Genomic DNA, 22,455 nt, shown 5'->3' on the forward strand with positions numbered 1-22,455 from the left:
GCTGCATGGAGGCTCTGGGATCTGTGGTCTCATGCTTGGGTCCTTGAGGCCCAAGGGGAAGATAAATCTGCAGCCCGGGACCCTGCTTACCGCTCCAGGCCGCGGAGTGGGCACCGGGCCATTGTAGCGCACCCACTTGGTGTGAGATTGCTCCACCGTGGCACTCTGCATGTATTTTCCACGGGAGAAGACGGCCTCCACCGTGGCCAGCGAATAGGCACAAACCGCTGACAGACCCACATTGTTCCTGTGGAGGGGAAGCCACGAGTGTCAGGAGGGCAGCAGGTCGCCAGGGTGGGCAGGCCACAACTGTCAAGGGAACTAACTCACAACTGTGGGGTGAAGACTGCATAGAACACAGCCTCGAGGCCTGGGGCCCTCAGCACGAAGACATCCTGCAGTATGTTGAAGACCAGGCCACTGTCTGGCCTGGAACAGATCAGCCTGGCTTTTAGGAAGGAGGTCCACTTCTTTTGCAAAGTCCGAAGGCCGCCCTGGTCCCCCTGGAATGCCAGAGACAGTGTGTGGTAGGGGCAGCACAGACGCCCAGCCACAAGAGCAGCCAGCCAGTCCATATGCCCCCACCCACCAGGTCAGCCCAAGTCTGCTGTAGACAGTTCTGTCACAGAATACAAAATAGACAGGCACATGCAATGACAACCAAAACAACCACATCTGTCACCCCAAGAGTCACACAGGTGACACTGGCCTTGGCTCCTGCAGCTTTCCGAGCTGTGACCCATGAAGGAGCACTTAAGAGTTAGACTAGTGATGGGTGGCCTCCTTCCTATCACAGACCTCGGACCCTGTAGATCATCTCAGGGGAACGTGTGGTTGTACCACTGAGAGACCCTCTCACTTCCCCTCTGCCTGCCCCATTCTAGAAAAAGTTCTAGGGCACTTTAATCCTTTACAGTGAGCCAATGACTGAGAAAGGGTCATGAGCTGCACATGACCCAGGCTGGAGAGAAACACAACTGGCTCCCTCCATGGTCATGTTTCCTGCAATTTCTACCCCTCGTTAATCAGGCATTGAAAGTGTTAATACTCCATTTGACTCTTCCCCCTTTAGCTTTTGTCCTTCCACGGTTATGTACGTGTGGGACGCCTCTATACAGGTGCTCATGCGTGGGTGCATTTGGAGGCCTCAGGGTGAAATCAGAAATCCTCCACCTTATTCTTTGAGACGAGGTCTCTAAATCAAACTCAGAGCTTGCTGATGAGGGCAGCCCCAATAGCAGGCTTGCTCCAGGCTGGGATTCCAGGGGTCCACCCAGCATTTACGTGGGTTCTGGAGATTAGAACTCTGGTCATTTTGCTTTTGTGGCAAGAATTTTAACCACAACACCATCTTCCAATCTTCATAGAGTCTTAAGAGAGAAACCACCCACACAGCTCTATCACTTCAATCACTAGTCGTTCTTTAGTCTCTTACTGTGCCTCAATTGTACATTAAAGCCTCATCACAAGGGTTTCCATCCGAAGGCTACTGCTGTAATTACAGAGATAGGAATCTGCCCGGGACTATGGGAGGGAACTGGTGTGTGTTGGGGGGGAGTACTCACCTTGCACACCCTGGCAACTCGTGGGATCATCAACTTGAAAACAAACTCGTACTCCACAGATACCTCCGTGAAGAAAAAGTAGACCTTGTCATCGTCACCCTCTGTACCATCCGGGCTTTTCTGGATCACATCCGAAAAGACGAAGCTAGGCTCTGCAAAGTGACACCGCAGGATCGTCCCTGTATACAAAGCCACCTTGCCACCTGTCTACCAGCTCCCCATGGTGTCACAGGCTGGCCAGGGCAGCCTTGGGGACCGGAGGCTTCCCTTCGAGGACATCTATAGTGTGCACAGGTCACACTCATACACTCTAGGCCTAGATGACGCCTCTGAGGCTGCAGCGAGGTACACCAATGGTGCCACAGAGGAGGCCAGGTGGGGCCAGAGAGTAAACTTAAACAAGACCCCAGAGACTCCGTTTTTCAGGTCACACCAGAAACTGCACCACAGCCCAAACCCTATGTCTGCTTTCTCAACTTCCCATCAGAGCTTCATAAAAGATTCCCAAACTTTTGGGGTGGGGGCGGGCTAGGAGGAGGGGTGTGATGGAAGCAGATTTAAAACAATGCTGTTGGCAGAGAGCAAGACAGCTACTCCAGTGTGGGTCTTGAGCAGTCTAAAGATTTTTCTACTGCCTAGGATCTGACATGAGCCACAGCCCCGTCCCCTCCCCATGGTCTGCGGACAGCCAGAGGAAAGATGAAACGGTACACCCATGAGGCTAGCAGCACACACTTCTTACCATTCAGCCATGGGATGGCATACTCTGTCCTCAGGGGACTGTGGGAAGAGTTTCGAGAGATGATGGGTTCGCTGCCCAAGAAATTATACGATGTCCCAGAGTAGAGCTCTCCCCCTGCAGTGGTGGAAACGGAGTAGAGAGGGGGAATCCAATCAGTCCTTCTGCCTGTGGTGGGGGCTGGGGACAACTGTTTAACACAAGATCTCGACATTAGCCCAGGATGACCTAAAAGCAAGCCTCATGCTTCCACCTCCACCAGGGTACCGTACATACCACGCTACCCTAATCTATTTATAGCCTCATTGATTCCTTGCAGAAAGGGGGCTCCTTGACTTCTGTAACATGCATTTCTGCTTCCTGCATCAACATCTTTTCTTCTGCCAGAAGAACCACAGTCATCAGCTTTAATTGTGTTTTTTTCTAGGTTAAAGGGTAATAGCTAATCGCAAATGAGAATTCCCACAGCTAAAACAGACACTCCTTAGTGTTTGACACCCCGGAAAGCCATCCTAAGTAGAAAGCACTTTAAGTCAAAAGAGATGTTTAGGTACCTACAGTGCCAGGCAGCACGGTTTAGCCTCCCCCACTCTGAATACACTGTGAACATGTGCCTCAGCCTACAGCTGCACAGACGCGCCATCTCTTATGATGCCTGTTTTCTTTTTTTTTTTAATTTTTAAAAAGATTTTATTTATTTATTATGTATACAACATGCTGCTTCCATGTATATCTGCACACCAGAAGAGGGCACCGGATCTCATAACAGATGGTTGTGAGCCACCGTGTGGTTGCTGGGAATTGAACTCAGGACCTCTGGAAGAGCAGTCAGTGCTCTTAACCTCTGAGCCATCTCTCCAGCCCAGGATGCCTGTTTTCTAATACAGCACTGAACATCTCAAAGTTCACTGGATATTGTACATTGATGGTGAAGATGGAGCCCTCACACTGGCTGAGAGATCCCAAGATGAACTGTCTGTACAACAGCGTGTGCCCATTCATGTCAGACGTGCAAGACCACAGCACGAGGAACACAGCCCCAGGAGCATCCTGGGGTGTAGGAGTCACGAAGCTGCAGGAGCATCCTGGGCCGTGACAATGACTGACAGAACCATGTGTTGCTGCAGTGGGGACCTAGTTTCCCTCTGAATGATGAACTCAAAAGCTCTTACTGAGGGGTCTGTGCAGTGGGATGCTCACCTTCTGTGAAAGAAGCTAGTGTCAAAATGAAGCCAAGGAAGACAGAACTGAGGGAAGAGCCGGGTGTCCCAGATGGGAACATCACACACCACCATAAACTCAAGAAAGTGAAGGAGCCCCAGAGGTAGGACTCACCAACCATGATTGACGTGTAGCTATGGGCAGGGTCGAAAGGGCATCTTCCTTTGCCATCTTCATTTTTTCCCAGAAACTCGAAGGATGTCAAGTTCTACCATGGAACAAAAAGAAAACACCTGACCTTTGGGTGCTAAGGACATGTTCTTGCACCATTTAATGCTACAGATCTCTTAGTTTGAGAAGACCAAAAAACTGTGGAGCAAATGGGCCCTGACCCACGTGGTTCCTGCCCTGGGAGCAGTGACACCTCAAGTGTATGACAGAGCCTGGGACATGCAGGATCACAGTCTCAGCTTGCTCAACCACACACCGAGGAAATGGGCAACAAAAACCAAACCAAAAACCACAGACTCCTCCCCTCTGTTCATGCAGTACCAGCAGCTCCAGGAAGATCCATTCTGATTACTAAAGGTGAAACCAAGCGCACTACACAACATGGGCCATACCGGGATCAGGCTAGCTGTGCTCTGAGCTGCCCCATATTGAATAAACAGTGCTTTCTAGGCTGTGCCTTGCCCTAGGAGGTTCCACTTTACAATTTTGATCCCACTTTAGGAAAAAAGATGAGTAGGGCCCTGGGTGGACCTATAAACCACACCATCCACCCAAAACAACTGAGAAACAACTTATTCCTGGCAATAAAAGGGGAGCAACCCTGTGAACTCATCAGAGGAAGTGGAGAGTGTCAGAACACATGGCTGTGTTAAGGATGCCTGGGAAAGCAGGCCCAGGAATTAAAAGACCAAGGAGAAGGTGTGACTTCCTCATCTGGGCCCAGAAAGCAATGGACATCTAACACTGGGACAGATGGCCCCACACCAAAGTATGGACGGACACCTGATGTGTCCCTTGGAGCTGGTCTGCACAGCTGTGCTCTCAAACACTTGGTTGCAGCAGCTCCTTCCCAGCACTGGTCTCATTTGAAATCAACACTGACTCTGAGCCCAATTCTGACACCGCAGGCTCTTTAGCCTGTAGTCATCCTATAGCCATGTATACACCATACACATACATTTGCCATGGGCTGTGTAATATGATAGCTAACATTACTAACTAGGATTCAAATAAAAGCAGACAGTGGTGGTGCATGACTTTAATTAATCCCAGCACTCAAGAGGCAGAGGTGCATCTCTTAAGTTGGAGGTCAGCCTGGTCTACAAAGAGAGTTCCAGGGTAGCCAGGACTACACAGAGAAACCCTGTCTCAAACAAACCAAAGATTGAAATAAAAGAGCCTGCATTTGCCTCGGCCAGATCACCAAGGTGGGTGAGATGACATGGCAAACTGATGTTACTAAAACCACTAAACCTTAAGAATTTATTGTTATTGAATAAAGTCTGACATTGTGGAAGGACACAGCATGTTTGGTGCTTGTCCATGTTTGGGGGAGTGTGCTCATGGCAGGCAGTCAGTCAGTCAGTCAGTCAGTCAGTCAGTCAGTCAGTCACACAGCCTTGAGACAGTCTCTCCCCACCTGACAAGAAAACCTCTTTCCTGAGTCATAGCTTTCCCCTGCTGTGGCAAACACCATGACCAAAGCACCGTGGGGAGGACCCGGTTTATTTCAGCCCAAAGTTTACAGTCCACCAATCAGGGAAGTCAAGTCAAGAACTCAAGGCAGCAATCGGGAGGCAAGGAACTAAAGCAGAGGCTGTGGAGGAATGCTGCTTACTGGCTTGCTCCTCAAGACTCGCTCAGCCTGCTTTCTCTAACCCCCACAGTGGTCTGAGCCCTCCCACATCAACCACTAATAAGAAAACACCCTCGAGGTTTGCCTACAGGCCAATCTTGGGGAGGCATTTTCTCAACCATGGTTCCCTCTTCTCAGAAAACTCTAGCCTCGGTCAAGCTGGCAAACATAAAGCAAGCAAGAAACGGGACACCATACAAAGAAAAAAACAGATACATGCAAACGTTAACACAAAATGAATCAGTTCTCATATAGGGAAAAATGAGACACAATTAAATGTCAAGTGACAAACTAAGGGAAATGCCCACAAAACGGCGATGAGGTATTTCCACTTCTGCACATAAAAAAGGCTTACAGACAAAGACAGAAGAGGATAGCAGATGAATAATACAAGCCAAAGAGTTAAGAGACAGGAGCCACCTCAAAGGGCAACCTGCCAGTCTCCAGGAGTGTTGGGACATCAAAGTGGGCAGGCACTGTACACTTAACAGCCTGGAGAGGCTGAGGAGCAGTGCTGCCCACTAGTCAGGAGCTACCAGCCCTGCCAGACAGCTGGCTGGAAGCCACAGGCCAGCAAGCACAGAGGGCCTCACAGTGTAAGAATGGCTGCAATGACCAACCGGCCAGTGAAAACAATAAAGGCCACTGGTCAGGTTAGGAAGTGTGAGCTAGGGCGACAGTGTGGCCCATTAGATAAGACACATCTGTCATCACACCTCACAGGGATGTCTGGAGGCCACTGGGCTATGCCTACTCTGAGCTACTGGACAGGGAAGGAAGATGGAGGGTACTGGCAATCACTGTGCTTTCTTGGCTACAACGATGAAATCAGTTGTGAAGGAAAATGTCTTTTTTTTTTTTTCTGAGACAGAGTTTCTCTGTGTAGCCCTGGCTGTCCTGGAACTCTGTCTAGTCCAGGATGGCTTCAAACTCAGAGATTCACCTGCCTCTGCCTCCAGAGTGCTAGAATTAAAGGCACACGTCACTTTGCTAGGATTCAGGCATTATGCTGTCCTGCCCTCTGTCACCAGGCAGGAGGCACTCAGGCAGTACCCTGGCCAGCCGAGGGTCCTATGACTGCTATGTCACTACTAGTCTGTAAGCAGGCACAAAAGGCCCCTTTAAGAGACAAGCTCCGCCCATTCCTGCTCTTTTTCTGCCACTTCTCAGGAGGAAAAAGGCAGGTCTCTCCCCTCCTCCCCCCACCTTTCCCCACTCCCTCCCCTCCCCTCATAAAACTGACTAAGCTCTGTCTACTTGCTGAGTTTGCCCCTCGTGCTGTACTATGAAAACTACTGCCCAGCCAGATGTCCCCATTCTTAAAAGATGCTTGCAAAAGGGCCTATGGGAACCAAGGATCATACTTTATCAAGTGCACACGTGCTCACACAATTACAAATGCATACAACCAATCATATGCACAAAATGACACATAATACACAGTGTGTGGGGGCTGGAGAGATGGCTCAGAGGTTAAGAGCACCAGCTGCTATCCCAGAGGTCCTGAGTTCAATTCCCAGCAACCACATGGTGGCTCACAACTATAATTAGATCTGGTGCCATCTTCTGGCGTGGAAGCATATATGCAGATAGAATGCTGTATACACAATAAATAAACCTTTAAAAAAAAATACAGTGTGGTCCAGATGTACCACAGGGATGGACTCTGCTGTAGGTTTGAGTTGTTTTTCTTTTTAATTAAAAGTTTCACAAGTTTCCTAGTCTACTTTTAAAACAAGCATTCTATCTCCACACCTCATGCCCAGGTACTGCTCTGGAGTGTAAGCAATAGTCCTGAGGCTTCCAACTAGACCAATCAGGGTTTAGCCAGGAGGCGCCAAGGTGAAAATGCCTCTACAACACCGCTCTTCTTTTCCTCCTCCTGTTTCCATTTGCTTTTCTTGTTTTCTACTTAAGATGTCTATCTTGGAGGACTAAGAGCCTTGACATTCCAGAACACCCACCACATGCATATACACCATACATATAGAACGACACACACACACACACACACACACACACACACACACACACACACACACACACACACACACACACACAGCTCCAATTTTGTTTGCATCGGAGAATACAGTCGGCTGGGTAACCCTGGGCAGTGGTTCTCACCCAAGACAGCTATATAAGTATTCAGTTTCTTCATTCTCTCTTCATCTTTTTTTTCTTTTGAGAGAATCTTTTGAGCTTTATCTTATAATCCAGGCTGACCTCATACTCAGGAGCCTCACAAAAGTGCTGGGGATTTCTAGTTTGCCTCTCTACACCTAGCTGCCTAAGTGAATTTCCAAAATGAGTCTGTGTGTTGTCTGGTTAGATCTCCGACTGCCTCTGTGTGTGTGTGTGTGTGTGTGTGTGTGTGTGTGTGTGAGAGAGAGAGAGAGAGAGAGAGAGAGAGAGAGAGAGAGAGAGAGAGAGAGAGAGAGAAAGTTGTATGTATGATGGATTCGTATGTGATGGGTGTTTAACTAAGTATATGTGTGGTGCTAGAAATCAAAACCCAACATCTCTTGAATAAGTCTAGCCTCTAACTGAACTATAACTGGGAAGAGGTTTTAAATTTCAGCTAATTGAGGGTTTAGGTGAATAGAGCTTTTCATTTCTGGAGTCTTCCCCCATGCGTGGTTCCAGTCATCTGCAGCCAACTGCAGCAGAGCGATGAACTAAGTCTCCTGCCTCCCTGCCTTGCCCTGCCCTACCAGAGAGTTACTCACCCATATTCAGCAGACCCACATGGTACATGCTACCCTTCCTAGAATGCTGCGCCGTGTGGTTATCAGATACACAATATAAGATTTGGTAAGAGCCAAGGTTTTGTTTGGCATCCAGTGGAGATTTTGGACCTATGCCCAGTCAAGAGAGGAAAACCATATCGTATGTTTCTTATTTGTTATGGTTTATTTGTGAAATGTCTCCCATGGGCTCAAGGGTTTGTTTCCAGGTGGCACTATCTGGGGGAGGTTGAAGAAGTGAGACTTACCAGAGGAAGTGGGTTTCTGGGGACCAGCCCTACCTCTTGTCCCAGCTCTGCATTCTGTTTTGCTGAGGTGCCTTCTATACGCTTAAAGTACGAACCAAGTAAGCCTTTCCTCCCTTAAGTATTCAGTCACAGCAAGGGCAAACATGAGTGATTTGCAATATACATTATGTTTAAATCTCATGTATTGTTCGAGTGCATAGAGGAAGCTGGCTCTGGGAGCAGGGCCACACCTCCCGCATTTCAGACCTAAGCGTGTTTTTCAAAAAGTGTCCTCCAAGGCCTCGTGGGCTGCCCTCTAACTCTGTGACCGGGAGGAGAAAACAGCAAAGAACCCGAGAGTAAGAACACTGTGCCCTTGAGAGCAGCTAGAAGGTGAACCATTTGCAAAAGAGGTTAGTATTTTTCTTCTTTTATCTCATGATATAAAAGTGCCCACAGTGGTGGTGGTGGTGGGGGAGCAGCAAAAGCTCAGCCATGGAGACGGCTCCAGCTGATTGCCTCGACTTCCTCAGTTTGTTAGCTCCTGATCTGATGATGTCATCTCTCTTGCCATTTGTTCTTTTATTCAGAAGCCTCGTCCAAGTGGACACTGCTGTCTATTGGGAACTCCAACAGATTGCCTTAATGAGACCTTCTTGATGTCTGCCAGGCATTTTGAGCACCCAGTGTGATGTTTTGACTATCTATCTATCTCTCGGTAATTATTCTTTTTCATTGTCTTGCCGTGTACGCCATACGTTCACTCATCCCAAAATGAAAGTATGGCTGCTATAGATTATCCGCTGTAACACACAGGCACTGGTCATGAGGACCAGGGCTGAGGGCTGCTTGCTGTAGGAAGTCTGACTGTGTAGTTCTCGGTCCATAGGGCTTGCAGAAAGAATGGGGAGTCTGGCTCTGCTTTAATCACTGGCCAGGCTGGTACGTGAGCACTGATAAAAGAGATGTGCTGTGGTCTTACCAGGTGGTCACAGGTGGGCTGGAACGCATTAGTCCCGCACACGTAGAGGGAGATGGTGCTGAGTGGCTGCAGCACTCGGATGTAGTTGAGGCATTCCGTCTGCAAGGGAAACACACACACAATCAACAGGCAGCCACCAGAGAACCCCCATGTCCACATGGTGAAGGCCAGTCACCCACTGCCCTGTCCTCTTCTTTGCTCAGGCTGGTCTGTCTATGCCCATGGAGCCAGGCTCTGCAACGTGGACCTCTGTGGTCCACGGGCAGTTGAGGTGCCAGGCACAACTTTAGCTCTGTCCCTAACAGATGCTCAGCCAGTGTCTAGTGACCAAACAAAGCCAAGATCAAACAAGAGCCGGCTTCAAATTGTACTGGGGTACCCACAACAGATGGCAATGGATTCACCCTTGCTAAACACACCATTCATTGTGGTGCCCATATCACCAAAGCAGACAATGTTCAGACTCCTTCTGCTCTCCTGGGGAACCCACCCTACACTCCCGCCAGCACAGAACTAGAAATAGCCACTAGCAAAGTTTGAGAGAAAGGCTAGACCTGAGGGTATAGCCAGCTGTGCATCCCTGAGGGCCAAGTAGGAAAACAAAGATGACAGTTTGGAACCCATGTGCTATTTTAGGAGAACGGTGCTCAGATTATATGGACTGTAGTCTGAAATTATCTCAAATCGGGAAAGTTGTTTTTTCTTTCTTTCTTTTTTGCAGCAACTATTTTCAAATGGATGGGGAGTCATTCAGAGGATGGCTTACTACCAGGTTCATTGTGGGCCCCCATCTGTGGCAGAGCAAGACACCAGCTCACTCAGCTACACAGATTGCCTGGAGGATCATACTGCCTGTCCACCAGCTAGAGAGAGCACCGCAGTGAAAGTGCTTGGTTAGCACTGAACCAAGGAAGTTAAAAAAAAAAATTAGTGGGTTATTACATTCTTTTTTTTTTTTTAAGATTTTATTTATTTATTATGTATACAACATTCTGCTTCCATGTATATCTGCACACCAGAAGAGGGCACCAGATCTCATAAGGGATGGTTGTGAGCCACCATGTGGTTGCTGGGAATTGAACTCAGGACCTCTGGAAGAGCAGTCGGTGCTCTTAACCGCTGAGCCATCTCTCCAGCCTGGGTTATTACATTCTTAATCTTTGTTTTGAAATCAGCCAACAACTGATAAACTGCCATCACTCAGCCATCATGACCACCATCAGAACAACCCGGTTCTCGTGGTCTAAGAACATCTGAGATGTCTATAGGGCACCAGGCTAGGCAGAAGCGGGTACCCAGAGCTCCAGAGAGGGGGGGAGTGCAAGCCCAGTCTCCCTGAATTGGCACCGCACTGATGTATAAAAATAGAAAACCCCAAGTCCCCAAACCAAACAAACGAAACAGCCAACCAAACCCCTGTATCCTCTCAGGCATCAGTGGGTACAGGAGAGCCTGGAAATGTGTGTGCATGTGTGTGTGGGTGTATGGGTGTCAATTTTACATCAGGTACTAGTGGGCAGCAGAGATTAGCTTCTGTAGTCACAATACCAGGCCATTTGAAAAAGCTTCTCCAATGCTGACGACCTTCCCTGAGAGCACCAGTTCAGATGTGTTGAGACTGCAGGACTGAGCCCAGCAGAATCACAAGATGCCCAGTGGGCATGCAGAGAAAAGCCCTGGTCCTTGAGAGAATCCAAATACCTAAGAAATGTGCATGCAGGTTCTTTGTAACCCACAATTACCTGCTTTGATTTCCCCTTCTCTGCACACTTGGCTTTTTTGTCTTCAGAGACCTTCCAATACACCTGTGAGGGAGGAATGTATGAGAGCCCAGTTCACTACAGCCTCCCCTGCAAAGGAAGTGCTGGGTAAAACAAACACCACCAGAAGGCACACAACACAACTCAGCACAGAGTTCACAGCCAGAATAAAGTCAGACCAGGAAGAGATTCCAGAAGCAGGCAGATGCTGAGACCAGAGTCACCCCCAGGGCTTCCCGATATTCTGTGACCAACCTCCCCTAACTAGCAGGATAACATCGCCTTCAGACAGATTTGCTACAAAAGAACAGCAGAGGGCTGGGGAGATGATTTAGGGGGAGGTGCCAGTAGCTAAATACAAGGACCTGAATTTGATGCCTAGAAGCCCTGTGAAAAGGCCAGGTATGGCACTGTACACTGGTAATCCCAATACTGGAGAGGCAGAGACATGAGTGTCCCTATGGCTTGCTGGCCACCAGCCTACTCGACAAGCTCCAGACCAGTTGAGGGACCATGTCTCAATACAATAAAATTTTAGAAATGGATAGCACCCAAAGATACTCAAGGTTGTCCTATGACTCACCCCACCCCACCCACACACATAGAATAAAACTGTAACCAACTTAATTATACCCAAAAGTGGGGGCTTTCATCTGTTCTTTTGTATTTTGGAGACAGGGTTTCTCTGTGTAGCCCTGACTGACTTGGAACTCCCTTTGTAGACCAGGCCGGCCTCGAACTCACAGAGATCCACCTGCCTCTGCCTCCCAAGTGCTGGGATTAAAGGTGTGCGCCATCAATGCCTGATTCTTTTTGTTTATTTTTGTTTTTGCATTGGTGTTTTGCCTGTATTGGGTCTTGCATGTATGTCTATGTATGTGAGGATGTCAGATCTTACAGCCACAGACAGTTGTTAGCTGTCATTTGGGAGCTGGAAATTGAACCTGGGTCTTCTGGAAGAGCTTGTGGGAGTTGGTTCTTCCTACCATGCATGTCCAGAGTGTAAGGCAGCATGTGCCTTACCTGCTGAGCCATCTCTTCCACCTTTCTCAACCTAATTTCTTGACAGTTTTATACTTGTATTATAATGAATTTTAGTCATTTTCAGCCCGTTTCTCTCTTGTCCTTTTAAAGGTGACTGATGTAGAGTGCTATTCAACACAAATGATTTGAAACATAGAAATGATTGACATAGAAACAGCCTAGACTTTTCTTGGGTGGGGTGAGCTTGCTTGAGTCCTGAGCCAGATATGTATATTAGTGGGAACGCAAGGGAGCCCCATTTGGATGTGAGTGGTGGAGGTGGCAGCACCTACCTCATGTTGCTTCTCAGAGATGTTCAGTGCATTCAAAGCGAAGACAGCTTCCCGGGCCCCCACGTACAGAGTGTCTTTGTTCTCACTCATCAGCAAGGCCGAATAGTTAAAGATGCCTGGCTGGTGAAACTGCACCAGACCTACCTCTGTGGGCGCAGAGGAGGGAAGGAAAACAAAGGCCAGGGAATCACTGCTTAGCCCGCATGCACCCGTCTCACCTTGGTGTCAGCAGAGACTTGTCATAGGGCCACTGCGTTACACTGCTCCAGCACAGAGTAGTACTCGGGACCCCAGATAGCCTCAGTGCATCCACCAAATGAGAAAGGGGATGGCCATGGCTGGAGCCTTGAGGCTGGCGCGCATCCCTAGGCTCTACCCCGACCGACCTCCCTGTCCCCAGTCCTGTTGAGTTCCAACCCCTCATACTGGGGGCTTCGGGCACATTGCAGACCAGATACTTGGTCTACCCTCTCCCCCTATAATATGTCTTTAACCATCCACTTTGGGTTTAGAAAGAATGTAATAGTTCAGGAGCTTCCCACTCAGGGAATAAATAAATGCTGTACTTCAAACCCTCAACAACAAGAATCCAGGATTAGAGCTGAGGATGTAGCTCAGTGGTATAGCATTTGTCTGGTATGTGCAGGGCCCATGTCCTTTCCCCATCACCCCCTTTTAAAAAGTCAGAATGGGTGGACACATCTCTCTCACCTAAACAATTTCCAGCCATTACCACTAACTTCCAGGGACAAGTGACACTCTTTTTGTACATGCAGCAGCTTTAGGGGCATGAGCAGTCCTGGTTTTCTCAGGGTCTCACTATGTGGCCCGGGCTGGCCTGGAACGTACAACCCTCCTGCCTCTGCCTCCTGAGTGTGGGGGTTCCAAGTAAGCCCTGAGCGCTTAGCTTGGCATTATGAGCTGGCATCGGTAAGTGTTCTGGATTTGCCTCCGAGCAAGTATTTCCTCATGTCCAGGTGGCTTCAGAGCTGGGCACTCTTACTACACTTTGCTTCCCGGCCCTCTGTCTTCACACTGTTCCCTCCCTGGAATGCTGTGAAGCCTGTGTGCCCCATCCTGGAAGTCTGACCTGGAGACCTTTGTGATGGGGATGTCCTTCTGCATATATGTTTCTCTTATTGGTTGATGAATAAAACACTGTTTGGCCAATAGAGGCAGGAAGATAGGCGGGACTAGGAGATGAGGAGAATTCTGGGTAAGGTAGGCAGAGAGGTGCGGAAAAGAGACACCATGTAGCCGAGAAAGGAGTAACAGGTCCAGGCGTTCTCCGGTAAGCCTAGACCACATGGGAATACATAGATTTATAGAAAAGGGTTAATAATTAAGAGAGAGCCAGGCATTGGTGGCGCACGCCTTTAATCCCAGCACTCGGGAGGCAGAGGCAGGCAGATCTCTGTGAGTTCGAGACCAACCTGGTCTCCAGAGCGAGTGCCAGGATAGGCTCCAAAGCTACACAGAGAAACCCTGTCTCGAAAAACCGAGAGAGAGAGAGAGAGAGAGAGAGAGAGAGAGAGAGAGAGAGACAGACAGACAGACAGACAGACAGACAGACAGACAGACAGACAGAGCTAGCCAATAAGAAGCCCTAGTCACCGACCAACAGCTTTATAAGTAAAATAGCGTCTGTGTGTTCATTTGGGGCTGAAGCAGCGGGACCTGGAGGGACAAGAAAACTCCAGTAACACCTCTGAGGCTGAGGTAATCTGAGGTAATCTCGGCAGTGCAGCTCAAGCGCCTGGCCTTTAGTCAGCAGTCCTTCAATTGTGAGCTGCTGAGGCCACATCCGCACCCTAACCAAAGCTGGCACCCGCTGTGGGGCCTGAAGCAGCCACCAGGGCCTCCTGCTCACACAACGTCCTTCGGCCATCACAGCAACTTAAGCCTGCCCTGACTGACCCCCACAGAGCATCCAGAGCATGCATCTCCATGCTCCAGAGCCACTGACACTCGCGACTGTAAAACGCACCTCCATGCTCCCAGGTGATCCGAGGTACAGGTGCATATGCCTCCACTGTCCCCAACCCTACCATCAGGGCCAAGAAGAGCCCCCTAATGGCGACACACATCCTCATGGGCGGGGCCACTGAGTCCTTCAGCAGTGGACACGCATAGATGGCAGGAGGCCGCTGTGGCGTGGCAGCAGGGACTTCTCAGAGCCCCAGGGCTGGGGCCAGCAGCACAGACTGGAGTCCATGGGTGGTGGGGTCCCTGAGTCCCCACATGTCAGATTAGTGGTGGCCTCCTTCACCACCTCATGCCAAAGGCTGCTGGTGCTCCTTCCCAACCTGCAAAAGAAGGAAAGAAAGGCCACAGGTCACAACAGCTCCAGCTGGTTCTCAGTCCCTCCATACCTTCCCACTGCCTCCTATCCTGTCTGAATCTGCCTGCTGAGGGACATGGAGGGCATCCAGGATTTGTGGTGCTGCCAGACAGGCAGATCCTGCAGAGAGACACAACAGGCTAAGCACACCAAGATGGGCCTACCAAGGTGGATTATGAGATAACCAACTAGAGGGACAGTGGTAAGCCACAAATGAAAGGAACAAGCCAGGTTTCCATTCCCAGGAAGGCTCACTTCCCAATCTCTGACATGCTAACCCAGGAAAATTACTAGACATAAGAAGGCTGTGGTGACAAGGTGCATGCCTGAGGATACACACAAGAGTGCACATGTGTGGGATGACACACAAAAGTGCACGTAGCCTAAGTGTACACAAACGTATGTGCCCACATACTGCAGTAGGTGAGCATACGCACTAACCTTTATACCCATGGAAACATGCCTTCAGGGCATCATTTGGCAGGAGTAGCTGGCCTCCACAGAGGACACACAGCCAGCCTAGGAGGCCATCTGAGTTCTTCCTGCCTCACTGGGAAGAAGTTAATTACCATGGAAACAGCAATTAACTCTTTTGTCCAAACAAGAAACATAAAACCAGGCTGTGCTATTTGGTGGAACTGTGGCTATGGGGCTCTCAAGCCTGCCCCAGCTAGGCCCAAGGCCCAGCACACACCAGGACCCCTGTCTCTGAGCCCACTGACCCTGACCACCAGAGCCCAGTGCTCTGACACACCAGCTGCCCTGCTACACAGGTGGGCATCACCTTTGAGTGTGACCAGTAGGAGATGACAGAGCACAACAGTTCCCAAATGTGGACCCAATGCTGGCACAGCATCTACCGACCTGCCTGGCCTCCCCTAGAGGGTGGGGTCAGCTGCTCCTGCATCTCTCTCCAGCCTGTCTGGTCCTCAAGTGCAGCCCTGACAGGCTGGCTGGCCTCTTTCCCAATGCATTTAGAAGCTTCCTAAAGCCAGAATGGCCTGAACCCCTCCTTCCTCCAAGGAGTGGAAGATCCTAGGCCAGTGCAGCTGATCTTTTCCTTAAGTGACTGTTGCTACAGCTCAAAAGCAGTTATAGGTGATACACAAAGGGTGACTCCAGTTATAGGGAGTGGCATCACAGTACAGGGATTGGACCGGCCCCGGTCCTACCTTACAGATTCACAGCAGCCCAGAACCAAGGGGTGGCTCCTACCCTCATCCAACCAGAGGAGCAGGAAGCCAAGAACTGAGACAGTGGCTGGGAAACAGACAGTGATGACCCAGACAATTTGAAACTCTGGGTTCTGCTCAGCAAGTCTACAGTCCATCCTGCCTTGCAAGAGCCCATTTTCCTGCCACAGTATGGAATGGAGATGTGGGCTGCTGGGGTCCAAACTATGGAAATCCTACATCCAGGATTCCCTCCAATGCTGAGTGTCCACACTGCTGATAAAAGGGCTGAAAGCCAGGACAGCAATGCCACCCTGACCTCCTGCAGCCTCTGGGCACAGAGCTTCTGCAGCATGCCTAAGGTACAACGGTACAGATCTAAGGCTTGAAGGCCCTGTGCTTTGCAGAAACTGGAGATGGCCAGGGCAACGAGGCTGTGACAGGCAGGAAGCCCTCTGATTTGTATGCACACGGTTCCAGCTGTGAGGGTCAGGTGGAATAGGACAATGCTTTTTCCCTCCTATCAACCTAAGAATAAGGATCTCATTCTATGAACTGCAAAGTGGGAAGTCTCGGACTTAGGGCTGGGCCCTAAGACGCTACACCAGCGTTCTCCTGCAGTCGAAGAATGAATTATTACCAAACACATTCCAAATGGAGCAATTAGAGCCCCAGGGGAAGTCTATAGTGGTCTATGGTGCAAATGTAACCAAAGTGTGCTGCCCTGGCCCAGTGTGCAACCTTAGTCACCAAAGGGGAGTGAGTGTGTGTGTGTGTGTGTGTGTGTGTGTGTGTGTGTGTGTGTGTGTGTGAGACAGTGAGTGTGACTCTGTGTGAGTGAGAGTGTGGCAGCGTGTGAGTGTGTGACTGTGTCAGTGTGAGTGTGAGTGACTGAGTGTGTGTGACAGTGAGTGTGACTGTGTGAGTGAGAGTGTGGCAGCGTGTGAGTGTGTGACTGTGTCAGTGTGTGAGTGTGAGTGACTGAGTGTGTGTGTGTGTGTGTGTGTGACTCTGTGTGAGTGAGAGTGTGGCAGCGTGTGAGTGTGTGTGAGTGTGTGACTGTGTCAGTGTGTGAGTGTGAGTGACTGAGTGTGTGTGTGTGTGAGACTCTCTGTGAGTGAGAGTGTGGCAGCGTGTGAGTGTGTGTGAGTGTGTGACTGTGTGTGTGTGTGTGTGTGTGTGTGTGTGTGTGTATGTGTGTGTGATAACACACTGGGGGGTGTACAGGTGCACGATAAGGGGCAGAGAGCAGGACCCTCAGCTTGTACCCAATACAGTGCCTGGAATGGAAAAGCCAGGCCCAACTAAAACAAATTTTAAGGAAAATATCAAGTGGCTGAAACAATGGAAACTCCTCACTGCCCCCGGGTAGTCACACTGGCCAGGGCTGCCCTGGATATAAGCTTTATAGAATCCATCAACTAGTGCTGGAGAGGTGGCTCAGCAGTTAAGAGCACTCACGGCACCCACACGGCAGCTCACAACCATCTAAACTCCAGTTCCAGGGGGCCCAACACTGCCTTCTGGCCAGCAGCGACTCCTCTGCCAGACTTGACTAACTGTAAAGTCAGTATTGGGGGGAGGGAGTTCATCGAACATCCCCACCCTGGCTGGCCCTGACACTGCTTACAGAAGCACAGAGCATGCTCAGCCAAGCCATGCCCAATACAGCCCCAGGCTCCTACCCTGTAGACCCAACCCTCAATGCAGAGCACAGTTATCTCACAGGCAGACACTAGAGGGCAACAGCCTTGCCTAGACCCTGCTGCTCTTAAAAACAAGCCCCAGGGATCCCAGAGGCCTGGAGGGGGAGAGGGAGCAGAGAAGTGGAAAACTGAAGGGGAGAAGGAGGGCTATTGGGTTTGACTTTTTTTTCCTCTACACTACTCACTGTTTGGTGTAATTTAAAACTCACTTTAAACAAAGCGTCTGCCACTCCCACACAGACAGGCTGCCACAGTGCCTTCCAGGAACGGCTCCACAGTCATCCTTGAATGCCAAGTTCAGGACCTTGCTCTTGGTGTTTAAATTTAAACAAATGGATGCCACACCTTTCCCTCAGGGGAAGCTGGGGCCTCCCACTGACAGCTGAGGCCCTTCTGTTCTCTGCAGTGTCTGTGAATTGTCACTCTAGTGCTTTCAGAACAGGACCTGACATCCCACTAAAGACAGGGTCACAGAAGACCCCATTTACCACACTGAGAGGAAAGACTTGCCTACTGGAAACCCAGGAAAAAGAGCTGCAGCCCCTCCCTCCTGCCTGCCTGGACTACCAGAGGGCCGCTCTCCACCTCCAGGGAACCCTGGAAATCTCAGCAAGGGCTGCAAATGAAAACGAACAACCTTCAGCCAGGGCCAGGTCAGGCCTGAGGTTGCTAATGATCTTGAGAGCACCGTGCAGGTGTGGGTGTGTGTGCGTGGTGTGTGTGTGTGTGTGTGTGTGTGTGTGTGTGTGTGTGTGTGTGTGTGTGTGTGTGTGTTGCATCTTAGACTTAAAAGCTTCTTACTGGGATCTGATAGTGGGGGCAGATCACAGAGGAGATGGCGCAAGGTGCTCCTACGGGGACAAGATGCCACACAGACTTTTAAGCATCCTTCTGGGCAGCCCATCAAACACAACAGGGGATCTTGAATGGCTGTGGTAAGGTAGACTGCCCTCTGGACTCCAGCCCCCTGAAGACTCTGACCACAGGAGCCTGCTCTGTTTTCTTCCTATCTGCTCATTTGCTCACACGTGCAGGGGGAACTCTGGCTACTACAGGACAGAGGATAATCCAGCTGGGTGTGGCCTTCCAACCCACTCCCTGACAGCCAGTAGCCAGGCACCCCACCCCCACAATGCTGGCACCTCAGAGATGCTGACATCACTAGCCTCAACACTGAATTACAGGGGACCTGTCCCTTGAGAGCTCCAGAAGGGGTCCAGGAGCTCCTGAGTGGCTGCCTAACACAAAGCTGCTGTCCCAGCTCTGGTGTTCCCAGGCCCCAGAGCATATCCCCAGAGCCAAGGTCTCCAGTTGGCAGGAATATGCTCTACTGTAGTAAAACTGGCAAGGCACAGCTAGTAGGAGCAGCCGGGCATCACCATCTAGGTCAGGACTCAACCTCAAGCCACCTCGGAGGGGCAGGCAAGATTTAGACAGTGCTTCAAATGGGCTCTTACCCCAGCTCATGCCCCGAACCTGAGCACTAGGTGGGTGGGTGCTGTGCTAGATGGGAAGCCAGCATGCAAGGCAGGACTCGGGGAGTGATGGCCACAGAGCGGTGACAGGGTATGCACTAAGGAGGCAGGTAGAGTCAGGAATGAAGTGGGGGCACAGTGCCCATCTGCAGAGACCCAGGCAAAGCCATGCTATTAGTATGATGGGGCTTACACTTCAGATGAATCCTAACAATGCCATCTCTTTCTACCGCCTTTGTGGCATGAGGGTGGCATTCCGTCACCTCCTCGGGCCCCACAGGCTTTCATTGGAAGAAGTACAAGCCTGGCCTCACAATGGCTCTTACTATCCCCTAGGACTCCAGGTTACTGGTCCTGGATCCCAGAGACAGTACAGGTCTGTACTGAGAGTGGCTGGCCAGCCCCAGACCTCGGGCCCTGGGAAACCTTCAGCTGCTACCACAAATGTTACTGTGACACCATCAATTCCTGTGTGGAGTCCCCCCTGCCAAAGTGATGGTGAAAGAGGCGGGTGAGGCCTTTTCAAGGTTATGGGGACATGAGGATGGCCCTCCTAAGATGCTCCACAGAGCTATTGCCCTCCCCCTTTCCATCAGGTGGGGACACAAGGAAAGCATGATGGGCAGTCAGGAGGGAGCTGTCGCCAGACAGTGATCTGTCTGCAGTGGCTCAATCCCGGGCTACAGCAAGCAGAACTGAGACAGCTGTACCACTTACAACTGAGCCAATTAATATCAAAACCCAGGCCGGAGAGGCCAGTACCAGATATACTAGCAGAGAGTACTTACTCAGGTCATGGACAGTGGTGCTTTAGTCCCCAAAGAGAGAAAGGACACTCCTGTTAAAGATGTTACAGAGCACCTCATCTGCATTTTTAATGTTTCTTTTGTAAGAAACATTAAAATGCAACTTTTCTAGCTGCACAAATGACACCACTGTGCCCAACTCCTCTAAAGAAATGAAAAAAATCAAACACCACATAATGTCCCCGAGTCTCCACCAGCCAGTGCTGCTGATGTCGGAGGACAAAGGGCATTAGGGTGGAGGAGAGAACAGAAATTAAGCCATGGCACACTCCATCCCCTGGTGGCTTTGGGAGGCAACACTATGAACAGTGAGGACAAGCACTCGCGACATTGTTTGGACTGCAGAAACAGCAACTGGCTCTTTGACTGGAGCAGGCCAGCAGGTGCACGCAGGAATACATTGCACGGTCAGAGACCGGGGTGGGTGTGCCTGTTGTATACCTCCATTGCACTCAGAGGAAGGAGTAGGGCAGTGTGGGAGTGATGTGATGGCCCATACTGCTGAGAGGAAGCACTGGTCAGCACTCAGAGACAGACACTTTCCTCCAAAGACAAATGGCCAAAGGAGGAAGAGAAGAAGAGAAGGAGGAGGAGCAGCAGCAAGACAACGAACGGACCCCAGAGCCAACTTAGACTTCCTTAGGAATAACGAGGTCTCCGGCCAATGAGGTGACTCAGTAAACGCACTTGCCATGCAAGCCTGACGACCCAAGTTCAATCCCTGGTACCCGTGGTGGAGAGAGAGAACCAATTTTGAAAGTTATCCTCTGACCTCCATTAGCAAGCCATGGCATGCAGGCACATGGCCTGGGCTCACTTAAGTAAGGTCTCTGCCCCAATGCACCCAGATATCTATGGTGTGTGTGTGTGTGTCTGTGTGTGTGTGTGTGTGTCTGTGTGTGTGTGTGTGTGAGTGTGTGTGTGTGTCTGTGTGTGTGTCTGTGTGTGTGTGTGTGTGTGTGTGTGTGTGTGTCTGTGTGTGTGTGTGTGTGTCTGTATGTGTGTGTGTCTGTGTGAGTGTGTGTGTCTGTGTGTATGTCTGTGTGTGTGTGTCTGTGTGTGTGTGTGTGTGTCAGTGTGTGTCTGTGTGAGTGTGTGTGTCTGTGTGAGTGTGTGTGTCTGTGTGTGTGTCTGTGTGTGTGTGTGTCTGTGTGTGTCTGTGTGTGTGTGTCTGTGTGTCTGTGTGTCTGTGTGTGTGTGTGTGTGTGTGTGTGTGTGTGTGTGTGTACACAATGGCTTCCAGTGAGGGCCTCCCACCTCACCACAGCCCTGCCAGGCTGTCTCTGTGGAGGAAGCAAAGCTGCTACTTGTGTCATCGCGCACCAAGGATGAGGAGAAGTATGAGGGACGAGGGGCTTTAGACACTATTCTAGTTTTTTCTTTTAGTTTTGTCCAATTAAAATGCACCACAAACCCTGGGTAGAGTGCCATCAGGAGCCTTCTGGTGCTGTGCCTTCCCATGACAGAAAGGTGAAGGCCAGTATGGATGCTATGACCCACACCATGTTGAGAAGAAGCCTGGTTAACATACAAAGACACACACAGAGACACAACTGACACACGACACACCCTCACAAACACACAGGCAAGCACAGTCATGTAGGAAATACAGGCGCACAGACAAACTCAAACACACAGATGTGGAGCCGTGAAGGTACACACAGGGACATGGACACATGTCGTTCCTACGCCCCTGAAGAGAAGAGAAAACACACAGGGGACACACAAGGCCATCTTGCCATTAGCAACCACAACCCAGAGGGATGGGAGTTGGAGGAGAACATGGCATCAGTGTCTAGCATCAAAACCCCATGCCGCTCTGAGGGATGGCAGCCATGTCTCAATCTTGGCTCCAATGAACACATAACAACAAGGTGCCCAACTGTCCATTAAATCCAATGGAAGCTTCTAGAAGGTATCAGTTGCTAACCCGGGCACACAAATCGTACACAAAATGATTTACCTGTACCGTGGATCTCTGGAGTTGTTCTTGGCACTTACAGAAAGAAATCTTCAGGAAGACTGCTCTGCAAGTAATGAGAAACCAAGAGTCAAGCCCCTGGGTCCTTCACCCTCCTGCTCAGCCTGGCTTCCAGACACTGAACACAAATTCCTGCTTAAACTTATGGCCCCAGGCAGATGACCTTTCTACCCAGGACCTGTGCTGCTTATACACTACAAAGGAAGTGAGGTGCTGGGTAGCCAGCAAAGGGGAAGTACAGTGTGAGCCGGCTGGCGCTGGCCTCACCACACACAACCACTTCTCTTTTCTTTCTTTTTCCTTCTCAAAAAAAAAAAAAAAAAAAAAAAAAAACCATCAGAGAGATGGCTCAGAGATTTAGAGCACTGGCTACTCTTGCAAATGACCTGGGTTCAATTCCCAGAAACCACATGGCAGTTCATAACTGTCTGTGGCGCAAGTGCCAGGGGATCAGACACCCTCACACAGACGTATAAGCAAGGAAACCACAGATACACATAAAGTAAAAATAAATAAATATAAAAACAATCAATTTTGGCCAGGCTGTTGCTATGTTGCCCGGCCTAACTTCAAACTTACATCTTCCTGCCTCAGCCTCCCCACTGCTGAGATT

At 50.1% G+C, this 22,455-nt stretch overlaps 1 protein-coding gene across 1 annotated transcript in view; it reads right to left on the bottom strand.

Moving 5' to 3' along the window:
• Sema4d (semaphorin 4D) overlaps positions 1–21,890 on the bottom strand; it is a 31,334-nt gene extending 9,444 nt beyond the window's left edge. Inside the window, exons 1-10 of the mRNA XM_035442972.1 lie at positions 21,825–21,890; positions 14,349–14,667; positions 12,362–12,507; positions 11,028–11,090; positions 9,286–9,384; positions 3,640–3,733; positions 2,308–2,421; positions 1,566–1,717; positions 331–503; positions 91–247 (exon numbers count right to left, since the gene is read on the bottom strand). Coding sequence (XP_035298863.1) covers positions 91–247; positions 331–503; positions 1,566–1,717; positions 2,308–2,421; positions 3,640–3,733; positions 9,286–9,384; positions 11,028–11,090; positions 12,362–12,507; positions 14,349–14,454 — 1,104 coding nt within the window. The 5' untranslated portion in view covers positions 14,455–14,667; positions 21,825–21,890. The remainder of the gene's footprint in view (positions 1–90; positions 248–330; positions 504–1,565; positions 1,718–2,307; positions 2,422–3,639; positions 3,734–9,285; positions 9,385–11,027; positions 11,091–12,361; positions 12,508–14,348; positions 14,668–21,824) is intronic.
• Between the last annotated feature and the right edge of the window lie 565 nt (positions 21,891–22,455).

Source organism: Cricetulus griseus, chromosome 3 (genome assembly GCF_003668045.3).
Source record: "Cricetulus griseus strain 17A/GY chromosome 3, alternate assembly CriGri-PICRH-1.0, whole genome shotgun sequence".
NCBI classification, from domain to species: domain Eukaryota; kingdom Metazoa; phylum Chordata; class Mammalia; order Rodentia; family Cricetidae; genus Cricetulus; species Cricetulus griseus.